Consider the following 22,333-nt stretch of genomic DNA (forward strand, 5'->3'; position numbering starts at 1 on the left):
CGCTCTGGACCAGGTTTTCATCAAGGATCTCTCTGTACTTTGCTCCGTTCACCTTTCCCTTGACCCTTACTAGTCCTCCAGTCCCTGTCGCTGAAAAACATCCCTACAGCATGAATATGCCACCACCATGCTTCACTGCAGGGATCGTGCCAGGTTTCCTCCTGACGTGACACTTGGCTTTCAGGCCAAAGAGTTCAATCTTTGCTTCATCATACCAGAGAATTTTGTTCCTCATGGTCTGAGCGTCTTTAGGTGCCTTTTGGCAAACTCCAAGCGGGCTGTCATGTGCCTTTTTCTGAGGAGTGGCTTCCGTCTGGCCACTCTACCATAAAGGCCTGATTGATGGAGTGCTGCAGAGATAGTTGTCCTTCTGAATGGTTCTCCCATCTCCACAGAGGAACACTAGAGCTCTGTCAGAGTGACCGTTGGGTTCTTGGTCACCTCCCTGACCAAGGCCCTTCTCCCCCGATTGCTCAGTTTGACCGGGTGGCTAGCTCTAGGAAGAGTCCAAACTACTTCCATTGAAGAATGAGGGAGACCACTGTGTTCATGGGGACCTTCAATGCTGAAAAAATGTTTTGATACCCTTCCCCAGATCTGTGCCTCGACACAAACCTGTCTCAGAGCTCTATGGACAAATCTTTCGACCTCATGGCTTGGTTTTTGCTCTGATATTCACTGTCAACTGTGGGACCTTATAGAGACGTGTGTGCCTTTCCAAATCATGTTCAATCAATTGGGTTTACCACAGGTGGACTCCAATCAAGTTGTCGAAACATCTCAAGGATGATCAATGGAAACAAGATGCACCTGAGCTCAATTTCGAGTCTCATAGCAAAGGGTCTAAATACTTATGTAAATAAAGTTGGTAAAAACCTGTTTTCGCTTGTCGTTATGGGATACCGTGTATAGATTGCTGAAAAAAATCTGGAAAAAGTCAAGGGGTCTGAATACTTTCCAAAAGCACTGTATATACAGTATATGTGTTTGTGAAGGGTAGTACAGTATAGACATCATGGACAGTTTGTGGATAGAATATCTATAACAATAGTTGAATAGGATGGCCTTGACTATACAGTACATATGAAATGTGTAAAACAGTACTGTATGTAAACATTATTAAAGTGATCAGTGTTCCATGTACATAGGGCATCAGCATCTAAGGTGCAAGGTTGAGTAACCGGGTGGTATCCGGCTAGTGACAGTGACTGCACAGTTCCGTACAGGGTACTGAGTGAAGGTCGGCCTATAACGACACAGGGCAAGACCCAGATGCAGACACAGGAGGCAGATGGTTTGAGTCGCTGATATTTATTGAAATACAAGGGGCAGGCAATGGGCAGTTCGGGGACAGACAGAAATTCATAACCCAGGTCAGAGTCCGAAAGGTACAGTGGGGGCAGGCAGCCTCGAGGTCAAGGCAGGCTGAATGGTCAGGCAAGCGGGCTCAGTGTCAGGGCAGGCAGAACGGGTCGGAACCGGGAGGGCTATGAAAACAGAGACTAGGAAAACAGCAGCATGGGAAAACATGCTGGTAAGCTTGACAAGACAAACTGGCAACAGACAAACAGAGAACACAGGTATAAATACACTAGAGATAATGAGGAACATGGGTGACACCCGGAGGGGGGTAGAGACAAGCAGAAAGACAGGTGAAACAGATCAGGGTGTGACACGGCCAATGATGGCTATTTAACAAGCTGATGGCCTTGAGATAGAAGCTGTTTTTCAGTCTCTCGGTCCCAACTATGATGCACCTGTACTGACCTCGCCTTCTGGATGATAATGGGGTGAACAGGCGGTGGCTTAGGTCCTTGATGATCTTCTTGGCCTTCTTGTGACACAGGGTGCTGTAGATGTCTTTGAGGGCAGGCATTGTGCCTCCGGCGATGCGTTGGGCAGACCACACCACCCTCTGGAGAGCCTGCAGTTGCAGACAGTGCAGTTGCCGTACCAGGTGGTGATACAGCCCGACAGGATGCTCTCAATGGTGCATCAGTAAAGGTTTGTGAGGGTCTTAGGGGCCAAGCCAAATTTGTTCAGCCTCCTTCTTCTGTGTGGGTGGACCATTTAAGACTGCCACTGATGTGTATCCCGAGGAAGCTTTTCACCTTCTCCACTGCGGCCCGTCAATGTGGATGGTGGCATGCTCCCTCTGCTGTCTCCTGAAGTCCACGATCAGCTCCTTCGTTTTGTTGATGTCAAGGAAGGGGTTATTTGACTGGCACCGCTCTGCAAGGGCCCTCACCTCCTCCCTGTAGTCTCTCTCAATGTTGTTGGTATTCAGGCCTACCACTGTTGTGTCGTCTGCAAACTTAATGATTGAGATGGAGGCGTGTGTGGGCACACAGTCATGGGTGAACAGGGAGTACAGGAGGAGACGCACCCTTGTAGGGCCCCTGTGTTGAGGATCGGCGTAGTGGATGTGTTGTTGCCCATATGAGTTATTGGAGAGTAAATTACTTTGTTTAATAAAGAAGTTAAGGTTTTATGCTTGAAGGATACAGCAGACTGATGAAATGAAGATATATTCTTAATAATTAAATTATATTTAAATATAAATGTGTTATGTATTTAATGTAGTAGTGTGCACCAATGTTGATAACTCGATATATTGTTTGATATTGATATGAGGAAGACATATCATGATATCGGTTTATTCTTCCTCTTAACCTACACTATATAAATCAAAATCAAATCACATTTTATTGGTCACATACACATATTTAGCAGATGTTTATTGCGGGTGTTGCGAAATGCTTGTGTTCCTAGCTCCAACAGCGCAGTAGTATCTAACAATTCACAACAATACACACAAATCTAAAAGTAAAGGAATGGAATTAAGAAATATATAAATATTAGGATGAGCAACGTTTGAGTGGCATTGACTAAAATACAGTAGAGTACAGTATATACATATGAAATGAGTAAAACAGTATGTAAACATTATTAAAGTGACTATTGTTCCATTTAAATTGGCCAGTGATTCCATGTCTATGTACATAGGCAACAGCCTCTAAGGTGCAGGGTTGAGTAACCGGGTGGTAGCCGGCTAGTGATGGCTATTTAACAGTCTGTTGGCCTTGAGATAGAAGCTGTTTTTCAGTCTCTCCATCCCAGCTTTGATGCACCTGTACTGACCTCGCCTTCTGGATGATAATGATGATAGTGTTTCAATTGGTGACATCACTCGCTCTTAGACCTTGAAGTAGTTGTTCCCCTTGCTCTGCGATGGGTAACGATGCTTCGTGGGTGACTGTTGTTGATGTGTGCAGAGGTTCCCTGGTTTGAGCCCAGGTAGGGGCGAGGAGAGGGACAGAAGCACAACTATTACATTTGCACGGGGACTCTTATATAGAGACAAATAAATATGCTATTGTGCTGCCAGCATAATATCCTGCTGCTATGAGAACGGTAAACATAAAAAAAAGATTCATCAAATTATTCTTTTTAGCCCATAAATAGCGTTGGATTGTTATACGTCACTAATTAGCTTCCGCCCCACAAAGGAGTAACCAATAATAGCTCCCCCCTTTCCATAGCAATACCTATAGTTCCTATAAGTTGCATCAAACGCTTTAATTGAAGAGATCCAGTTCAAACAAGAGTAATTGTGACAAAATAAATGCAAATAGTTCAGTATACATACAATGTATCAATACTGAAATGATTATGTAAGTGTCTACTCTCACACAATTACATCCCACTCACAATATTTTCAGTGCGACAGTGCAAGGATTAATGGTTGAATTGGATGCAGTCAATGTACGGATCTCCTGTTATTGTTTACATTTTGAAACAGCGTACGGACTCTACTTAATGAGGGTGTCATTTCCAGTGAACGTTAGGTTATTATTGAGTAATGTTTTACTTCGTTTTTCATGTTAGTAAAATGCGTTGACAAGTATATCAATCAATTGGTGGTGATGAAGTAACTAATCTGCTATGCTAACCAACACAGCTAGCTAGCTAACTATAATAGCCAGCTGACTGGCAACAAAAGCTAGCGAGTTATTGCCGGGTCTAGTTATCCACCTAACGCTACTGTAGTAAGCTAACTAACCGATACAATTGATTGGTACCACATTGTCAGTTTGTCCATTGGATAAAATCATCGTTTATGTTGCTAGTTAGCTACCTGCCTTGGGAATGTCAACGTTTGAGACCAGACAACATCGTCAATTTAGCTAGCTAGCGAATTTAGCAAACGTTAGCTAGTTAACATGGTCTCAAGTTGTAATGACGTGCTAACATGTTAATGTTACATATGTTATTTAAATAGTTATTTTCCTAGAGTTGACAATTTTAGCTTTTGCTGGGCTAACCGAAGCGCAGCTAGCTATAGCTCTCGAAGGGTGTCTAAAAACTTGGATCTCGAGGATGTTCAAATGATTCGAGAAGCGTAGCGCATTCTGAGCTGCAAAGGTCTAGGCAAGACCAGAGGAAAACACAGGTATACGTTAATTTGAATGTATTCATATTCTATTCCAGTGTATGGTTCTCCCCCCCCCCCCCTTTCCACACTGAGACTATAGATGTGTTAATTTGACCATGAATATTCATCACCATTATGTTTCAGCACCAACTAAGTCTGTCCATTTTGCCTGACTTTAGGGGTGCACAATGTTTAGTGCAGCTCAGAGTTCCAAGTCTGAGTTCCTGGACAAAGCCAGGCAGGCGCGTGAGGAGAGGAAGGGGTACAAAGCAAGGGACAGAGCAGCCACCCTAATTCAAGCGCTGGTGAGGAGATTCCTCTGTCGCTGCAGACTCCAGAAACAAATAAGGTTCGCTTTACAAGCAATGCGTGCCGTTATGCATTAGGACACATAATCTTTCATGAGACTAGTTTGTGAATAAACCTTTTGAAGTAATGTATGAATGCTCTCTTTCTTACTAGGAAAGAAGTTGATGACTTATTCCAAGATGCCGGGACCACAAAAAGAAACGCACTATCCATTTTTAAAATTGCACGGAAGTTACTATTCATTTTTTGCCAAGATGATAAGTTGGTAAGTTCTTTAACACCTACACTTTACCCTCACTGATTTGAATGTATGTTTTGTACATTGTTATTAATTGTCTCTTACAGGACGATGTCTCTTATTTACTAATTGAAAGGCAAATGAATGATTACATATCAATATAGTACTTGAGATTGTTTAGTGTACATATAACTGACAAGCTATGATGCTTTTAACTACACAGAGATTTGAGAAGCTTTGTCGCTCCATTCTTGGCAGCATGGATGTTGAAAATGAGCCCAAAGTGAGTATGATTATAATGAAGGAATCGTCAGTGAGAACAGATTTTGAATTAACCCAGAGTGTGATTGACTCTGACTTGGTATATAATAATTTATTGTTCTTTGTTATCAGGTTTGGTATGTGTCATTGGCCCTTTCTAAAGATCTCACCATCCCTTGGATCAAGCAGATTAAAGATGTCCTGTGGATCTCCTGTCAGTTCCTGAAAAAATTAAAGGTAAATCAGAATGCTTTGATGATAATAACCTTCTTTAAGAAAACAGGTGTACCATTTTAAATATTGAAATGTTATAATTGGATCTTTACACCCCTCCTTCCTTCTGTCTCTTGTAGCCTGACATCATGCAGGACAATAAGCTGGTGACTCTGTACCTCACCATGCTGGTGACCTTCACAGACACATCAACCTGGAAGATAGTGAGAGGGAAAGGTCGGTCTCAGGTCAAACCACTGCTGCAGTACACACACATCCTCTATATAAGTGTCTTGATGTTGAAAGGAAAAAGACAAAGTGGAATCCTCCATTTTTTTCCCCCCTCTGTGGTAGGCGAGGCCCTCAGACCAGCATTGACCCGGATCTGTGAGAACATCATGGGGCATCTCAATCAAAAGGGATTTTATTCAATACTGCAGGTACAGTGACTCATACGACATCTTCCATCTTTTCCCCGGGGCTTTTAGAATGATTATTATGATGTTGCTGACATTTATTGGTGGTTTCTGCAATTTTGTATTCCCTGGTAGATTCTACTCACCAACGGATTGGCACGCTCCAGACCCTCTCTTACCAAGGGCACACTCACAGCAGTATTCACGCTGGCATTAAGGTGAGTGGCCACTGGAAGCTTGGTTACCTTTTTAGAATGCTTGGAGCTGAAGATGGCTCGGGAGCCATTAGTGTAACTTGTCTTTATTTTACAGACCTGTCATTGCTGCTCACTTCTCTGACAACTTGCTGAGGTCTCTCCTTCTCCACATCATGTCTGTCCCAGCAGTTGTCTCCCACATCTACACCATCACCCCAGAGGTAAACGCTAAACACTCAAAATGAAGAAATGACAGCCAGTTCTCTACCTAGTGCACTATGTAGGGTGTAGGGTGCCACTTCAGACATATAGACATTATTGTATAGACATATAATAGCTTGTACAATGACAAAGCCTCTGAGTGTGTGCTTGTCTCTGTGCAGTGCATGACCACCATCCAGACCCATGACCTGTTGAGGAAGTTCATCCTGTTCCTTAGCCGCGAGGAGCAGTGTGTCGACATCTGTGTCTGCCTGGAGGGGAGCCACACACTGTGCTTACTGGGTAGGGCCATTTTCACTGACTTTCATATCAATTCTATGGCAATATTGGCTACTACTGTGAGTGTGCATGTTTGAGTTGCCTTTTTTTTGTCTCACTCTTGTCTTTCTCTGTGTGGTGCTGTGGGAAAGATACTGAATCAGTTATTTGGGGTTGCTGCTCTGCGGGGCCTCTGTTTCATCCTGTTGTCCTGTAGGCAACCTGATTCACCTGGGCTACCTCAACGAGAAAGTACTGGAGGAGGAGGCCAACCACTTTGTGACGGAACTGACGGACATGCTGTCCTACTGCCAGAGATACGTGTCCCAGAAGAAATCTAACCTCACCCACTGGCACCCTGTCCTGGGCTGGTTCTCCCAAACCGTAGACTACGGGTCAGTGAGACATCCTCATAGCCTGATCACAGATCGGTTTGTGCTCTCTTGCCGACTCTTACGGTTGTTGTCATGCCAAAATCAAGTGTCAATGACCATTGGAGCATTGGAACAACACAAACCGATCTGGGACTGGGCTATGAAATGGGATCTAAACTAGGGCTGTTTACGGTGACCGCATTACGCCACCGGTGGTCACGAGTCATGACTGCAGTCAAATTCCATGTCACCGTAATTAGTCTTCTCCAAGCTCTGATGCTGCTGATGGTCATTAGTAGCTTACCAAACTTGCTAACTGCCTCGTACTCAGCCCTTTATTGTCCCTCTAATCACTCTGACAAATGCAAACGTAATCTAAAATCTAATCAAATACTTCATGAGAGCCCTTAAGCTCATGTTGTGCAACATTTCTATAGGCTATGCAATTGAGAAAACAGTTTTGATGGCTTCTATTAAAAAGAGGAGGATCTCATCCGTTCTCTATAGGCTAGACCTACTATATTTATTTCTCAACTTTCCTAATATTAAGCACATTGCGTCTCTTTTACAACAGGAGTAAAACAGGAGTATATGAAAATGAACCACGGGAAAAGCGTCCTCCATTCCCTATTTAAGTGCGTTGATAACATGTATTTCTTTCTCATGTCCCTGTTGTGAGACAGGTGCATGATAATGGTCCATTCTAAATCAAAACAAATTTCACACATATTATTTAGTATATGTAAAGACTAGATTAAATCAAGAATAGTCTGATTGGTGACAATATTAGCCCATCACTTGTGAATGATATAGTATCACTTGTGAATGATGCCCAGCCTCTGTGCAGTGAGGCAAGAAACAGTGCATGCCTTTTTTTGCAACTTTTTCAAATCATAGTCGCAACCCCCTTTGATAAGGTTTGTATCAACACTAAAGTGGCCAAATAACTTCTTAAAATTAAGAACATTAATCCGCTTTACAACTGGTGTAGAGCCTAACTGGCAAACATTTCGTGGTATCCAATTGGTAGTTAGTCTTGTTCCATCACTGCAACTCCCGTACGGACTCGGGAGAGGCGAAGGTCAAGAGCCGTGCGTTCTCCGAAACACAACCCAGTTAAGCCGCACTGCTTCTTGACACACTGCTCACTTAACCTGGAACCCTCCCCTAACCCGGATGACGCTGGGCCAATTGTGTGACGCCCCATGGGTCTCCCGGTCGAGGCCCGGCTGCGACAGAGTCTGGACTCGAACCAGGATCTCTAGTGGCACAGCTAGCTGCCTTGGACCACTGCGCCACTCGGGAGGCCCTGGCGGAGTCTGAGTTTCAAGTTTGGGGAAGATAATCGTCATCATAAAAATGTGCCTTTTATAATAAAGCATAAATGTATAATCGCATTTGCGGTCACTTTTGAGAATGGTATTTTCCCGCTAATTGCATTTTGAATATTCACGCTTATAGCCTACTGCCGTGTGCGCATTGCTGCGCTTATAATGTGAAGAAATAGCCTAATGGTTTATCAACATTTTAAGCTGGATCAGGGATGCCCAACTGTCACCCCGTGGGTGGTCTTATTTGGTGCCCCCAGGTTTTCTGAGCAAAAACATTTTTTCAAAACATTTTAAATTCATTGTTGGACATAAAGGACTGTAAAAACACCAGGAAATCAGCTCCAAGTGATTTTAATTTAAGAAATCTGTTCCCAAGTATTCCAACATATAATAGAGAGACTTGATCGTATACAAATGTAAGCAAGGTTTGAAATGATTATGTTTTAGTCAAACATATCAGTTTGAGCTTCTTGTGGTCTATTTGCAGTCTACAAATTATTTGTAAATAAGTTCTGGCACCCGACCTTCCGTTCAAGAAAATATCGGCCCACAACTTAATCTAGTTGACAATCAATGAGCTAAATGTTCTGACCTGTTGCGTCAGCCTCATTGCTTCAAAAAAAATTTGATGCTAGTGGTTGTATGTAGTTTGGGATCTGTCGCATTCGACAACTGTCCCAGACTATGTTTGGACTATTTATTTCTCGCACAGAAGGACAAGTTGACCAATAGAATAGGTCAACCTTTGTACTATGGGAGTTCGTAGATTGACATAGGCTAGTGCTTTTGCTGGAGTTTGCCAAAAGGCACCTAAAGGACTCTGACCATGAGAAACAAGATTCTCTGGTCTGATGAAACCAAGATTGAACTCTTTGGCCTGAATGCCAAGCTTCACATCTGGAGGAAACCTGGCACCGCTCACCACCTGGCCAATGCCATCCCTATAGTGAAGGATGGTGGTGGCAGCATCATGCTGTGGGGATGACTTGAACACGATCTAACATCTCTGGAGAGACCTGAAAATAGCTGTGCAGCGACGCTCCCCATCCAACCTGACAGAGCTTGAGAGGATCTGCAGAGAGGAATGGGAGAAACTCCTCAAATACAGGTCTGCCAAGCTTGTAGCGTCATACCCAAGAAGACTCGGCTGTAATCGCTGCCATAGGTGCTTTAACAACGTACTGAGGGAGGGTCTGATTACTTATGTAAATGTGATATTTAGTTTTTTCATAAAAATTAAAAAAATACATTTTATAACAAGGCTGTAATGTAACAACGTGGAAAGGTCAAGGGGTCTGAATTCTTTCCGAATGCACAATACTTTCTTTCCCCTGCACAAAGCATGGTCCATACAGAAATGGTTTGTTGAGATTGGTGTGGAAGAACTTGACTGGCCTGCACAGAGACCTGACCTCAACCCAATCAAACACCTTTAGGATGAATTGGAACGCCGACTGCGAGTCAGGCCTAATCGCCCAGCATCAGTGCCCTACCTCACTAATGCTCTTGTGGCTGAATGGAAGGAAGTCCCCGCAGCAATGTTCCAACATGTAGTGGAAAGCCTTACCGGAAGAGTGGAGGCTGTTATAGCATCAAAGGGGGGACCAACTCAATCTCACTCACACACACACACACACACCCTTCCTGCCCCACTCAACCTTTACTTCATCCCTCTAGTCTGAATGAGTCCATGCCACTGGTCACGAAGCAGCTGCAGTACCTGTGGGGCATGCCTGTGATCCGGACGCTCTTCAGTGACGTCCTTAGCAAAAAGCTGGAGACCCAAGAGCCCACGCCTCCGCCACAACCTACCACGTCCCAAAACAACCTGCCAGTCAAGAGTAAGTCAAATTTTTATTTCAGTTTCTCTTTTGTTTTCGCATCAGGCACTTAATCGTTTAATGTCATGGGTTATTTATTTTGACACCATTATTAGATTTATTATCACTTACCTGGGTTGTTGTCGATTGATCTAGATTATATTATAGAAGTGCATAATATAAATTATGTTTTAAAACAATGAACTAACCTTATCGGATCGGTTTTCTCTTAGGTCTATTCAAGCGGGCATTTCAGAAGTCTGCCTCAGTGCGAAACATCCTGAAGCCAGTTGGCGGGAGACGGGTGGACTCCGCAGAGGTTAAGAAAGTGTGCAGTATCTGTGTACTGTACCAGACAGCCCTCACCACGCTCACCCAGATACGATTGCAAATCCTCACTGGTGAGTCCCTGCCTAGTTACATTTGAATCAGGCACGCATACACACGCACATTAATGTTCTCTCGCGTTGTGTCCGGTGCTGTCCCCCTCAGGCCTAACCTACCTGGACGACCTGCTGCCTAAGCTGTGGGCCTTCATCTGCGAACTAGGACCCCAAGGAGGGCTCAAGCTGTTCATAGAGTGCCTGAACAACGACACAGAGGAGTCTAAGCAGCTGCTAGCCATGCTCATGCTGTTCTGCGACTGCTCCAGACACCTCATCACGTGAGCTCCATGAAATGCTACCACATAACTTACACGTTATACAGTATGGGTTGGTTTCCTAAGTATAGATTAAGTCTTAGACTAAGAAGCACCTCTTTCAGTCCTAATCTGTATCCAGGAAACTGGCCCGAAATACAATATCCCATCTCTGTGCTTACTTATACAGTCGTGGCCAAAAGTTTTGAGAATGACACAAATATTATTTCCACAAAGTTTGCTGCTTCAGTGTCTTTAGATATTTTTTTCAGATGTTACTATGGAATACTGAAGTATAATTACAAGCATTTCATAAGTGTCAAAGGATTTTATTGACAATTACATGAAGTTGATGCAAAGAGTCAATATTTTCAGTGTTGACCCTTCTTTTTCAAGACCTCTGCAATCCGCCCTGGCATGCTGTCAATTAACTTCTGGGCCACATCTTGACTGATGGCAGCCCATTCTTGCATAATCAATGCTTGGAGTTTGTCAGAATTTGTGGGTTTTTGTTTGTCCACCCGCCTCTTGAGGATTGACCACAAGTTCTCAATGGGATTAAGGTCAGGGGAGTTTCCTGGCCATGGACCCAAAATATCGATGTTTTGTTCCCCGAGCCACTTAGTTATCACTTTTGCCTTATGGCAAGGTGCTCCATCATGCTGGAAAAGGCATTGTTCGTCACCAAACTGTTCCTGGATGGTTGGGAGAAGTTGCTCTCGGAGGATGTGTTGGTACCATTCTTTATTCATGGCTGCGTTCTTAGGCAAAATTGTGAGTGAGCCCACTCCCTTGGCTGAGAAGCAACCCCACACATCAATGGTATTAGGATGCTTTACTGTTGGCAGCGCTCACCTTGTCTTCTTCGGACAAGCTTTTTTCCGGATGCCCCTAACAATCGGAAAGGGGATTCATCAGAGAAAATGACTTTACCCCAGTCCTCAGCAGTCCAATCCCTGTACCTTTTGCAGAATATCAGTCTGTCCCTGATGTTTTTCCTGGAGAGAAGTGGCTTCTCTGCTGCCCTTCTTGACACCAGGCCATCCTCCAAAAGTCTTTGCCTCACTGTGCACTCACACCTGCCTGCTGCCATTCCTGAGCAAGCTCTGTACTGGTGGTGCCCCGATCCCGCAGCTGAATCAACTTTAGGAGACGGTCCTGGCGCTTGCTAGACTTTCTTGGGCGCCCTGAAGCCTTCTTCACAACAATTGAACCGGTCTCCTTGAAGTTCTTGATGATCCGATAAATGGTTGATTTAGGTGCAATCTTACTGGCAGCAATATCCTGCCTGTGAAGCCCTTTTTGTGCAAAGCAATGATGACGGCACGTGTTTCCTTGCAGGTAACCATGATTGACAGAGGAAGAACAATGATTCCAAGCACCACCCTCCTTTTGAAGCTTCCAGTCTGTTATTTGAACTCAATCAGCATGACAGAGTGATCTCCAGCCTTGTCATCGTCAACACTCACACCTGTGTTAACGAGAGAATCACTGACATGATGTCAGCTGGTCCTTTTGTGGCAGGGCTGAAATGCAGTGGAAATGTTTTTTGGGGATTCAGTTAATTTGCATGGCAAAGAGGGACTTTGCAATTAATTGCAATTCATCTGTTAACTCTTCATAACATTTTGGAGTATATGCAAATTGCCATCATACAAACTGAGGCAGCAGACTTTGTGAAAATGAATATTTGTGTCATTCTCAAAACTTTTGGCCACGACTGTATATGTTATATGTTGACCATCCTTTGTGTGTTATACAGGATCCTGGATGACATTGAAGTTTACGAAGAGCAGATCTCGTTTAAGACGGAAGAGCTCGTAACCATCTCCTCGTTTCTCAACACGTTTGTTTACAAGATGGTCTGGGATGGTATCTTAGGTGAGTCTCCTCCTCCCTCTGTTGAATTCTTGTCAAACTTAAAGGCGATTTGATAGACAGTGACAGAATTGTCAATCCCAGGTTCCGGCACCATGAGAAATGTCTTGGGGATAGGGTCGTTGAGTGTGTGCATTAATTGAATGTGTTGTTGTCTGTGACAGAGAATGCCACGGGAGAGAAGCTGGACCTGTTCCACAGCGTTCACGGCTGGCTGATGGTGCTTTACGAGCGGGACTGCAGGAGGAGGTTCTCCCCTGATGACAACTGGCTGCGCAAGTAAGTGCCCCTCCGGGAAACATACTTATCCTAATCCCTGATCCTTCCCATAGTTAGTCTGGACTTCCCAAAACCTGCTAAGGTGATCCTAGTGATCAGTAGCGGTCAAATGCTTGTGGAGCGCTTGATGAAGCTTGCCCATCACAATGGAACCAATGGAATATTAGTGCCAACTTTGACCACCCAGTACTCCACGCAAGCCATGTTGGGCCCACCTCCAGTACTTGGAAGTATTTGACTGAATTGAAAATTGATTTAATTTATAATTTGTGTCACACACAATAACCCATAATGTCAGTGGAATTATGTTTTTAGAAATCTTTACCAATTAATTAAAATGAAAAGCTGAAATGTATTGAGTCAATAAGTATTCTTATAGCAAGCCTAAATAAATTAAAGAGTAAAAATGTGCTTAACAAGTCACATAATAAGTTGCGTGGACTCACTCTGTGTTAAATATGTTTTTGACATGATTTTTAAGTGTTACCCCATCTCTGTAACCCACACATACAATTATCTGTAAGGTCCCTCAGTCGAGCAGTGAATTTCAAGCACAGATTCAACCACAAAGACTAGGGAGGTTTTCCAATGCTTCGCAAAGAAGGGCACCTATTGGTAGCTGACATTAAATGTCCCTTGGAGCATGGTGCAGTTATTAATTACACTTTGGATGGTGTATCAATACAGCCAGTCACTACAAAGATACAGGCGTCCTTCCTAACTCAGTTGCTGGAGAGGAAGGAAACTGCTCAGGGATTTCATCATGAGGCCAAAGGGGATTTTAAAACAGTTATAGAGTTTTTAATGGCTGTGATTAGAAAAAAACTGAGGATGGATCAACAACATTGTAGTTGCTCCTAATACTAACCTAATTGACAGAGTGAAAAAAAGGAAGCCTGTACAGAATACAATTTTTCCAAAACATGCATCCTGTTTGCAATAAGCCACTAAAGTAATACTGCAAAAAATGTGGCAAATAAATGAAGTTTTTGTCCTGTATACAAAGCGTTATGTTTGGGGTAAACACAACACATCACTGAGTTACCACTCTATATTTTCAAGCATGGTGGTGGCTGCATCATGTTATGGGTATGCTTGTCATCAGCAAGGACTAGGGAGTTTTTTTTAATGATAAAAAGTAAAGGAATAGATCCAAGCAAAGGCAAAATCCTAGAGTAGAACTTAGTTTGGTCTGCTTTCATACAGACACTGGAATACGAATTCACCTTTCAGCAGGACAATTACCCAAAACACAAGGCCAAAACACAAGTTCCTTAGTTGCTTAGTTACAGTTTTGACTTAAGTCTGCTTGAAAATCTATGTCAAGACTTAAAAATGGCGGTCTAGCAATGATCAACAACCGACTTGACAGAGCTTGAAGAATTGTACAATCCAGGTGTGCAAAGCTCTGAGATTTACCCAGAAAGACTAACTGCTGTAATGTATTGACTCGGGGTTGAATACTTATCTAATCAATATATATTAGTGTTTTATTATCCATAAATATTTTTAAATGTCCGAATTTTTCTGCCACTTTGACATTACAGAGTATTTTGTGTTGATCGTTGACAAAAAAATGACAATTAAATCAATTTTAATCCCACTTTGTGACACAATAAAATGTGGAAAAGTCAAGGGGTGAATACTTTCTCAAGGCACTGTATTTGTCCCAGGCCTGATCTGTAGGAAGAAAATGGTGATATTTGAAAAGGTACACTCACTGACTCACTCTTTCACCCCTTGTGTCCAGGGATCTAAAGCCGAGCCTTTTGTTCCAAGAGCTGGAGAAGGGCAAGAGGAGAGCTCAGCTGTTACTTCAGTACATCCCACACGTCATTCCACACAAAAACGTGAGTCTGCACAGAAATAATATTTGTCCTTCCCGGGCATTCGTATTTGTCGTTTCACTATACCAATATGCACATAGTGTCTCACTCGTTGTCCTCCCCACTTTAGAGGGTCCTGCTGTTCCGAAACATTGTCACCAAGGAGAAGGAAACCTTGGGATTGGTGGAGACCAGCTCCGCCTCTCCGCATGTCACCCATATCACCATTCGCCGCTCACGGATGTTAGAGGTATGAAATGGATGCATCCATCTTTTGCATGTTTTCCCCCACACTAGCATATCACTAAGAATGTATTCTCGAAACAGTGTTATGCAAATTTGACATATTGGCACAGAGCCTGATGTCAAATATAGTCCGGCATGGTGGTTGTGACTGATACCCAAACTGATCCCCCAAACTCTTTGTGTCTGAACTCTCATAAGGATGGTTATGACCAGCTCCGCCGGTTGCCCGTCAACTCCATCAAAGGTGTGATCCGCGTGAAGTTTGTCAACGACCTGGGTGTGGACGAGGCCGGCATCGACCAGGACGGCGTCTTCAAGGAGTTCCTGGAAGAGATCATCAAGAAAGTCTTCAATCCGGCACTCAACCTCTTTAAGGTTGGCTCTCCAGACCTTGCTTCAAATACTTTTAAAAATAATTTTGAGTGCTGTATCTGTGCTTGATTGAGCTTGCCTGTTGCACTGGAACCAATAGACAAGTCTCAAAAGTGCATACACTGTCCACCTGGTACTCCAGGTTAGGCTAAAGCTAACGCTCATAGTCTTTTGAAAGATTTCAAATTGTGTCAAGGTACTTTTAGCCATTTTCTGTGAACCATGCTCCTACTACTGCTGCTGATTTTATGCTGATGTCTCCCCCCCATAGACCACCAGTGGCAACGAGAGGCTCTACCCCTCCCCTACGTCCTACATCCACGAGAACCACCTGCAGCTCTTTGAGTTTGTGGGGAAGATGCTCGGCAAAGCCATGTATGAGGTGTGCCTGCGCTCAGAGGATGTTATTCATGTGAAATGACCATATATGTAACAAGAATGACTCATTTTAAAGCCACAAGCCCAACTCACCACTTATTCCCGCTATAATGCTGAAGGATAGGTCTGGAGAAATGATGCCACAATTTATAGGTGGAGCTATCGACGCGAAGCCTGATAGTCCATGAGATCAACGTGTGTGTGTGTGTGTGTGTGTGTGTTTCAGGGTATCGTGGTAGACGTACCCTTTGCCTCCTTCTTCCTCAGCCAGGTCATGGGCCACCATCACAGCACTTTCTACAGCTCCATTGACGAGCTGCCCTCCCTGGACTCTGAGTTCTACAAGAACCTCACCTCCATTAAGGTCAGAAAGACCCCCCCACACACACATACACTGATAGTCATTTAGTTCCTGGGATCATGTTCATTACAGCACGCAATGGAAAACGTTTTAAAACAATTTGCAACTGAAAACGAAAGGGAGTGTTTCTTATTGTATAAGTCCAGGTGGTACTTTCTCCCTGTTTCAGTCTGTTTTGTTTCTGCTTTGTGCCTGATGAACACTACCCTGGTTTATGGTGACCGCTATTTTGATTTGAGAATGTTTTTTGCTTGGCTGTTACCCGTCGCTACTTTCTGTGATCAATATCACTCCGAAGTTGCGGAAGCCAACTCAAAATAGTTTTTTGATCTTCGTCTTGTTCTTTTCCAGCGCTACGACGGGGATGTTGGTGATCTAGGACTGACGCTATCGTATGACGAGGATGTTATGGGACAGGTAGAAGCCATAGTTTTTCTCTGAATGTAGAAAAACAGAACTCTTCTCTCGTCTCTTAATACTGTTTTCGTGTCATATCGCAGCTGGTCTGTCATGAGCTGATCCCTGGAGGAAAGACGATGCCAGTCACCAATGAAAACAAGTGAGAAAGATGCAGATACAGTATCTAGAACAAACGTATAGATTTTACATTTGTTGATGTCATTTGATGTTAACACCCTCGTTCTCTAAACACAAGATTTGTTTATTGTCCCTGTAGTTATAACAAGTTGGGTTGGATGATAACGTGGGGTTCCGTCCGGAAACAACCCCTTGCCCCTACACCCGACCCTTTGACACTTGTGGAGATCTGATAGGCTTGGTAGGACATGCACCATATTGCTTAAACCTATCACAGGGCAAGGTAGATGTACTAGCATATTGCTTATTATACCTATCAAAACCTTTCAGTTCTCCACAAGTACCTAGGCGGAAGGGCTAGAGGGTTGTTTCTAGACAGGCCCAGGGTTCTCCCCAAAGAATGTAAGAGGTTCGCTGTGCCATCGTGCAGACTGTCTGCACCACTATGTTTTTAAAAAAGGAAAGGAAATGTTTGGCAGGAAATGGCCCCCCTGGGCCTCCCCCCGCAGTATTCGGCAGCACCACCTTGTTAAAGAATGCTGGGGAGAACCCTGAGGCCCATGGTGCTCCGAGTCTGACTTAACCTCACCTTTGACCTTGTCCGTGTTGCAGGATCAGCTATATCCACCTGATGGCGCACTTCCGCATGCACACGCAGATAAAAGAGCAAACGGCAGCTTTCATCCGAGGGTTCCGCAGCATCATCAACCCGGAGTGGCTGCACATGTTCTCCACCCCCGAGGTCCAGCGCCTCGTCTCCGGGGACAACGCCGAGATAGACCTGGACGACCTCAAGTGCGTGACCTTCCACACCCTTTACCCTCGATCAGCTCCTACACAGCTCTTCGACCTGCCAATTCCCAAACATTTTAGGGAAATCCTGAAATCCTATAATCCTAGGTTTGAATGTCCCATTTGATTGGGTAACAGGTAATGAGTTGACTGTGTAAGGTTGTAAAGCCGAGGTGAAGGTGCTTGCTGACATGGTCTCTCTCGCTCTCTCTTTCATGCCCTCTCTCTCTCCTGTTGTCAGGAAACACACAGTGTACTATGGAGGTTTCCACAGCAGCCATCGGGTCATCATCTGGCTGTGGGACATCCTGTCCAGTGACTTCTCATCTGAGGAAAGGGCCATGTTCCTCAAGGTAATAACAATCCCCAAATGTTACTATCCTGAACAAAAATATGAATGCAACATGTAAAGTGTTGGTCTCATGTTTCATGAGCTGAAATAAAAGATCCCAGAAATGTTCCATATGTACAAAAAGCTTATTATTCAAAAATGTTTCTTTACATCCCTGTTAGTGAGCATTTCACCTTTGCCAAGATAATCCACCCACCTGGCAGGTGTGGCATATCAAGAAGCTGATTAAATGACATGATCATTACACAGGTGCACCTTGTGCTGGGGACAATAAAAGGCCGCTCTAAAATGTGCAGTTGTCACACAACACAATGACACAGATGTCTCAAGTTTTTAGGGAGTGTTCAATTGGCATGCTGACTGCAGGAATTTCCACCAGAGCTGTTGCCAGAGAATTGAATGTTAATTTCTCTACCATAAGCCGCCTCCAATGTCGTTTTATAGAATTTGGCAGTATATCCAACCAGGCTCACAACCGCAGACCACGTGTAACCACGCCAGCCCGGGATCTCCACATCTGGCTTCTTCACCTGTGTGATCGTCTGAGGAGGGGAGGGTGGTTCTGAGGAGTATTTATGTCTGTAATAAAGCCCTTTGGTGGAGGAAAAAGTCATTATGATTGGCTGGGCCTGACTGCGCCCCTGCCCAGTCATGTGAAATCCATAAATAAGGGCCTAATGAATTTTCAATTGACTGATTTCCTTCTATGTACTGTAATAATGTAAAATATTTAAAATTGTTGCAATTTACGTTTATATTTTTGTTCAGTATAAAATGCTATTTTACTGTTCATGCGTTAACTGCATTATGTTGGCTTGCGCGACTGTCAGTTTGAGACCCCTGCTCTAGAACGCCCTTGCACTTGTATAGACCTGTTATGTGATCCTCCGTTGTTGTTGTTCTGCTTTTACAGTTTGTCACCAGCTGTTCGAGACCACCCCTCCTGGGTTTTGCCTACCTCAAGCCCCCTTTCTCCATTCGCTGTGTGGAGGTGTCTGATGATCAGGTGAGAACACTTGGATCATTGGAAAGTCACATGTTTGTTTAAAAAATATATATATATATTTAACCTTTATTTATCTAGGCAAGTCAGTTAAGAACAAATTCTTATTTACAATGACGGCCTAGGAACAGTGGATTAACTGCCTTGTTCAGGGGCAGAACGACAGATTTTTACCTTGTCAGCTCGGGGATTCGATCGAGCAACCTTTCGGTTACTGGCCCAACGCTCTAACCACTAGGCTACCTGCCGCCCCAGCACACAAAACTAGTACGCCTATTTTAGTTGAAGAACTTAGGTTTGGGAAGTCAGTCCCTTGAGACTACTTTGGTTCTCCGTGTGTTTGTGTGCACGCTCCTGTCACCTGTCTCTCTCTAGGACACGGGGGACACCCTGGGCAGTGTCCTGCGGGGTTTCTTCACCATCCGGAAGAAGGAGCCTGGCGGCCGCCTCCCCACCTCATCCACCTGCTTCAACCTGCTCAAGCTGCCTAACTACAGCAAGAAGAGCATCCTGCGTGACAAGCTCCGCTATGCCATCAGTATGAACACAGGTTTTGAGCTCTCCTAAAATAAACTCCCCCCTGCTCGTGGTCTGCTGCCAGCAAAACTAAAGGATTAACAACTAAAGAGCATCCTCCTGGCCCAGGCTAAGGGTGGCAGCCGGTCAAGTCAGTGGAGCTTCACCAAAGCTGAAGGCGAAACAAATAGGATACCCCCTTACCTTTATCCCAGTCTAGGAAACCAGAAGAGCTCCATCCTCTTTTACCCCAATCTGTCTGTATTCTGGAAAGTCCACCCACCCCAAGGGCTTTCAACCCTATTTGCTGCCTGTGCAACCATGGTAACTTATTTTCTGACCAGTGGCAGTCATTGCCCATGTGAGTTTATTTTACTTTTTTATAGACAAGTAGCTAAAGAAATTGTGGGAACAGCACAATTGAAACAGTCACTCTTTACTCTCACACACCCGAAAACCAAACCCATGCTAATAATCGTAACAAGGAGGAATGTTTAACCTAACACATTGCTGAACTAAAATGGCTCAGTGTCTTACTATTTCTTCTCAGGCTTAACAGAATGATACTTGGATCTAGCACTCCCACGTCAAAGAAACTGGAAAGCAATATAGATGCAATGCAAGCCATTACACGCGATAGACTCCTCACTAGAGCAAAATCATAGGAAGCTTTGTTCTACCTGCTGGAATAGGATGTTGCCCGAGCAACTGTCCGCTGTCATTCGGTGAGTCTTAATAACCTTGTTTAACATGACGAAAGCACCTTTTTCATAAAGAGACGACAAATCACTGCCTCATGTTCAACGGCAAGTTCTGACCACGGAGATATGGTCACGTGTTGGCGCCTGTGTCATGTCTGTTTATTGCCCCTCATGGGTTAATTAAGGAATTAAATCCTGACGATCTGTCTCTCTCCCCATACACACACTACAGTCAGTCACCTGACAACAGCTTTGGAGCCTGTACGTCTCTGTTCTCTAATGTATTCAAATTAGAATTCATGTTACACAGCAATGCATTTGTGACCCAAAGTGATGCCATCAATACTTAAACCAAACTCCATGCTGTTATTTGGTACCAGATGTCCCGTTATCTTCTGTCATGGTTCCGGAGTCTCTTTTCTTGTTGTGTTTGAAAATGGATAATACAGTGGCCCTGCTATGTTTTTATATTATTTTGCTGTGAAATATCTGGGTCCTGTAACTACAGCAGACACAACATTGACAACCATTGTTTTTTTCCACTTTACATGTCCCTAATTGTGACACTCCCAAACTAATCTGTTACAGTGAAGTCAATCATGAACATTTCTCTATATCCACTAGGATTGGCCATGCCTCTTGGAATGGAATCAAGCCATGAACACATAGGACAAGGTATTTATAAGGACTTGAGCCTGCTTACAGACAATTGAATTCCCATGCTCCCTTTACCGCCACTGAACCGTCCAACCCAGGAAGGTTTGGTGTCAAGCATGTACTGATTCTCCCTTGTGTCTGGTAACCTGACAGCCACGTGGAAAAAGGGATACACAGGGAGCAAACCATACTATTTGTCATGGGCTGGTTGATCATGTGAATCTGAAAGCATTGCTTTTGTGTCTCTCTCTATCCTCTCCTTTCTTACCTAATCTCTCTTGCACATAAAACCCTGCTCTTTTTGTGAGGGGGGAGGGGCATTTTTTCTAAAGATCGGAAATAATTATACCATGCAAAACGTCAAAGGGTCAAATAAAAAGAGACAATTTGGGGCAGTTGTTAGTGACGTGTAGTTCCAACGTCAAGGTGGTTGCAGACGAGGCAGCAAAGGGTCCCGAGTTTTAATAATGTGAAAGATTAACAGGCTGATTTTAAAAGCAATAGCCTATTTGTTGATTCAGTATTTTATGCAAAACTGTTTCATGAGGGGTGTACATGTGTGCGCTGAGCTGTTGTCAGAACCATAGACATGGCTCTGGTTGTGGTCATAACAAAAAGGGAATCAAGCCTGTTTAAGCACCATTAATACCTATCTCTTATATATCCTGGCCACTAGTTAACACAAAAACTCAGTTCTGATGATTATACAGGCATTTTATGGGCATTAAACAAGGTTCTATATGGGTTTTGTATTGCTTTGCTAACTGAAATCTGTGCTCGATTTGTCTGTGTGTAGGAATATTAAGGGGGTACAACCTACCTGTACAGGCATTTCCCCCCCATTTATAAATGCCATCAATCTCATTGACAAATAGAAATTACAACTTGTCTTAGTGACTCTATGGGAAGACCTTACCTCAATGTTCAGTCTGTTGTAATCACTGCGATATATTTCCTTAATTCCCAAGGGCCTCTGACTAATCAGTGCTCATTCCCTTACAAAAAAAGATTGCCGTTTTGAAACTGCAGTAACTGCAGTCGACTGGTATCTTGAACTGCAGTTACACTGCAAAATTACTGCAGTAAACAAAAGTGTTCTTTTGGACGCAGTATTTGCAGCATACTGTAGTTATACTGCAATCTGACTGCATCTTTTTCACTTCAGTGGTGCCAGTCTGACTACAGTTACCCATTTATTTCAATCAATTGTTTCAGCAGCATGAAATGGGTTAGAAATTAGTCATGGAATGGAAATGGTCAGTGTCCCAGAGAAGACTGGAAGATTCCTCACAAGCTCTGTCTGGTGTTTTAATGGGGGCACTCCTCCGTTTTAAACGATGTCATGAAATCTCGCTATATCTTTTTATGAATCAGAAGAAAAATAAATCCAGGAAATGTGCAACATACTTCTATGAAAGTACTGTCCCCTCACCATTTGTTAAGTGTCTTTGGAACTGGTTGCACTATGTGAAATGCAGGTAATTGAAAACACTATTTCAATGTAAAACATGTTTGTGTAAGATACTATTTATTCTGTAAAAACAGTAACATAACTGTTATGTTAACCATAATTATTCTAAAAACTTTACTTCTCAACTGAAGTGAGTGTCTTGGTTTTATTTCTAGAGGAATCAAGCCATTTATTTTCTCACTTCGGGACAAGTTCTGTATAGCCCAGAGCGGTATTTATTTATTAAATAATGATATAACAGTTGTGAAGA

At 43.5% G+C, this 22,333-nt stretch overlaps 1 protein-coding gene across 1 annotated transcript; it reads left to right on the forward strand.

Annotated features, from left to right (window-relative positions):
• The first annotated feature begins 3,746 nt into the window (after positions 1-3,746).
• LOC120063073 (ubiquitin-protein ligase E3B-like) lies at positions 3,747-22,014 on the forward strand. Its single transcript, XM_039013205.1, has 27 exons — positions 3,747-4,453; positions 4,615-4,784; positions 4,898-5,009; positions 5,206-5,265; positions 5,376-5,480; positions 5,597-5,693; positions 5,811-5,896; positions 6,008-6,090; positions 6,185-6,290; positions 6,453-6,573; positions 6,767-6,944; positions 9,932-10,095; positions 10,308-10,475; positions 10,567-10,738; positions 12,477-12,595; positions 12,757-12,871; positions 14,622-14,721; positions 14,828-14,947; positions 15,142-15,318; positions 15,587-15,697; positions 15,920-16,057; positions 16,406-16,471; positions 16,555-16,613; positions 17,204-17,386; positions 17,625-17,736; positions 18,649-18,741; positions 19,114-22,014. The coding sequence occupies exons 2-27, from the start codon at positions 4,624-4,626 to the stop codon at positions 19,303-19,305; spliced, it is 3,198 nt and encodes a 1,065-aa protein (XP_038869133.1). The 5' UTR covers positions 3,747-4,453; positions 4,615-4,623; the 3' UTR covers positions 19,306-22,014.
• The last annotated feature ends 319 nt before the right edge of the window (positions 22,015-22,333 follow it).

The sequence above is a fragment of the Salvelinus namaycush genome, chromosome 18, assembly GCF_016432855.1.
Source record: "Salvelinus namaycush isolate Seneca chromosome 18, SaNama_1.0, whole genome shotgun sequence".
Classification (NCBI taxonomy): Eukaryota; Metazoa; Chordata; class Actinopteri; order Salmoniformes; family Salmonidae; genus Salvelinus; species Salvelinus namaycush.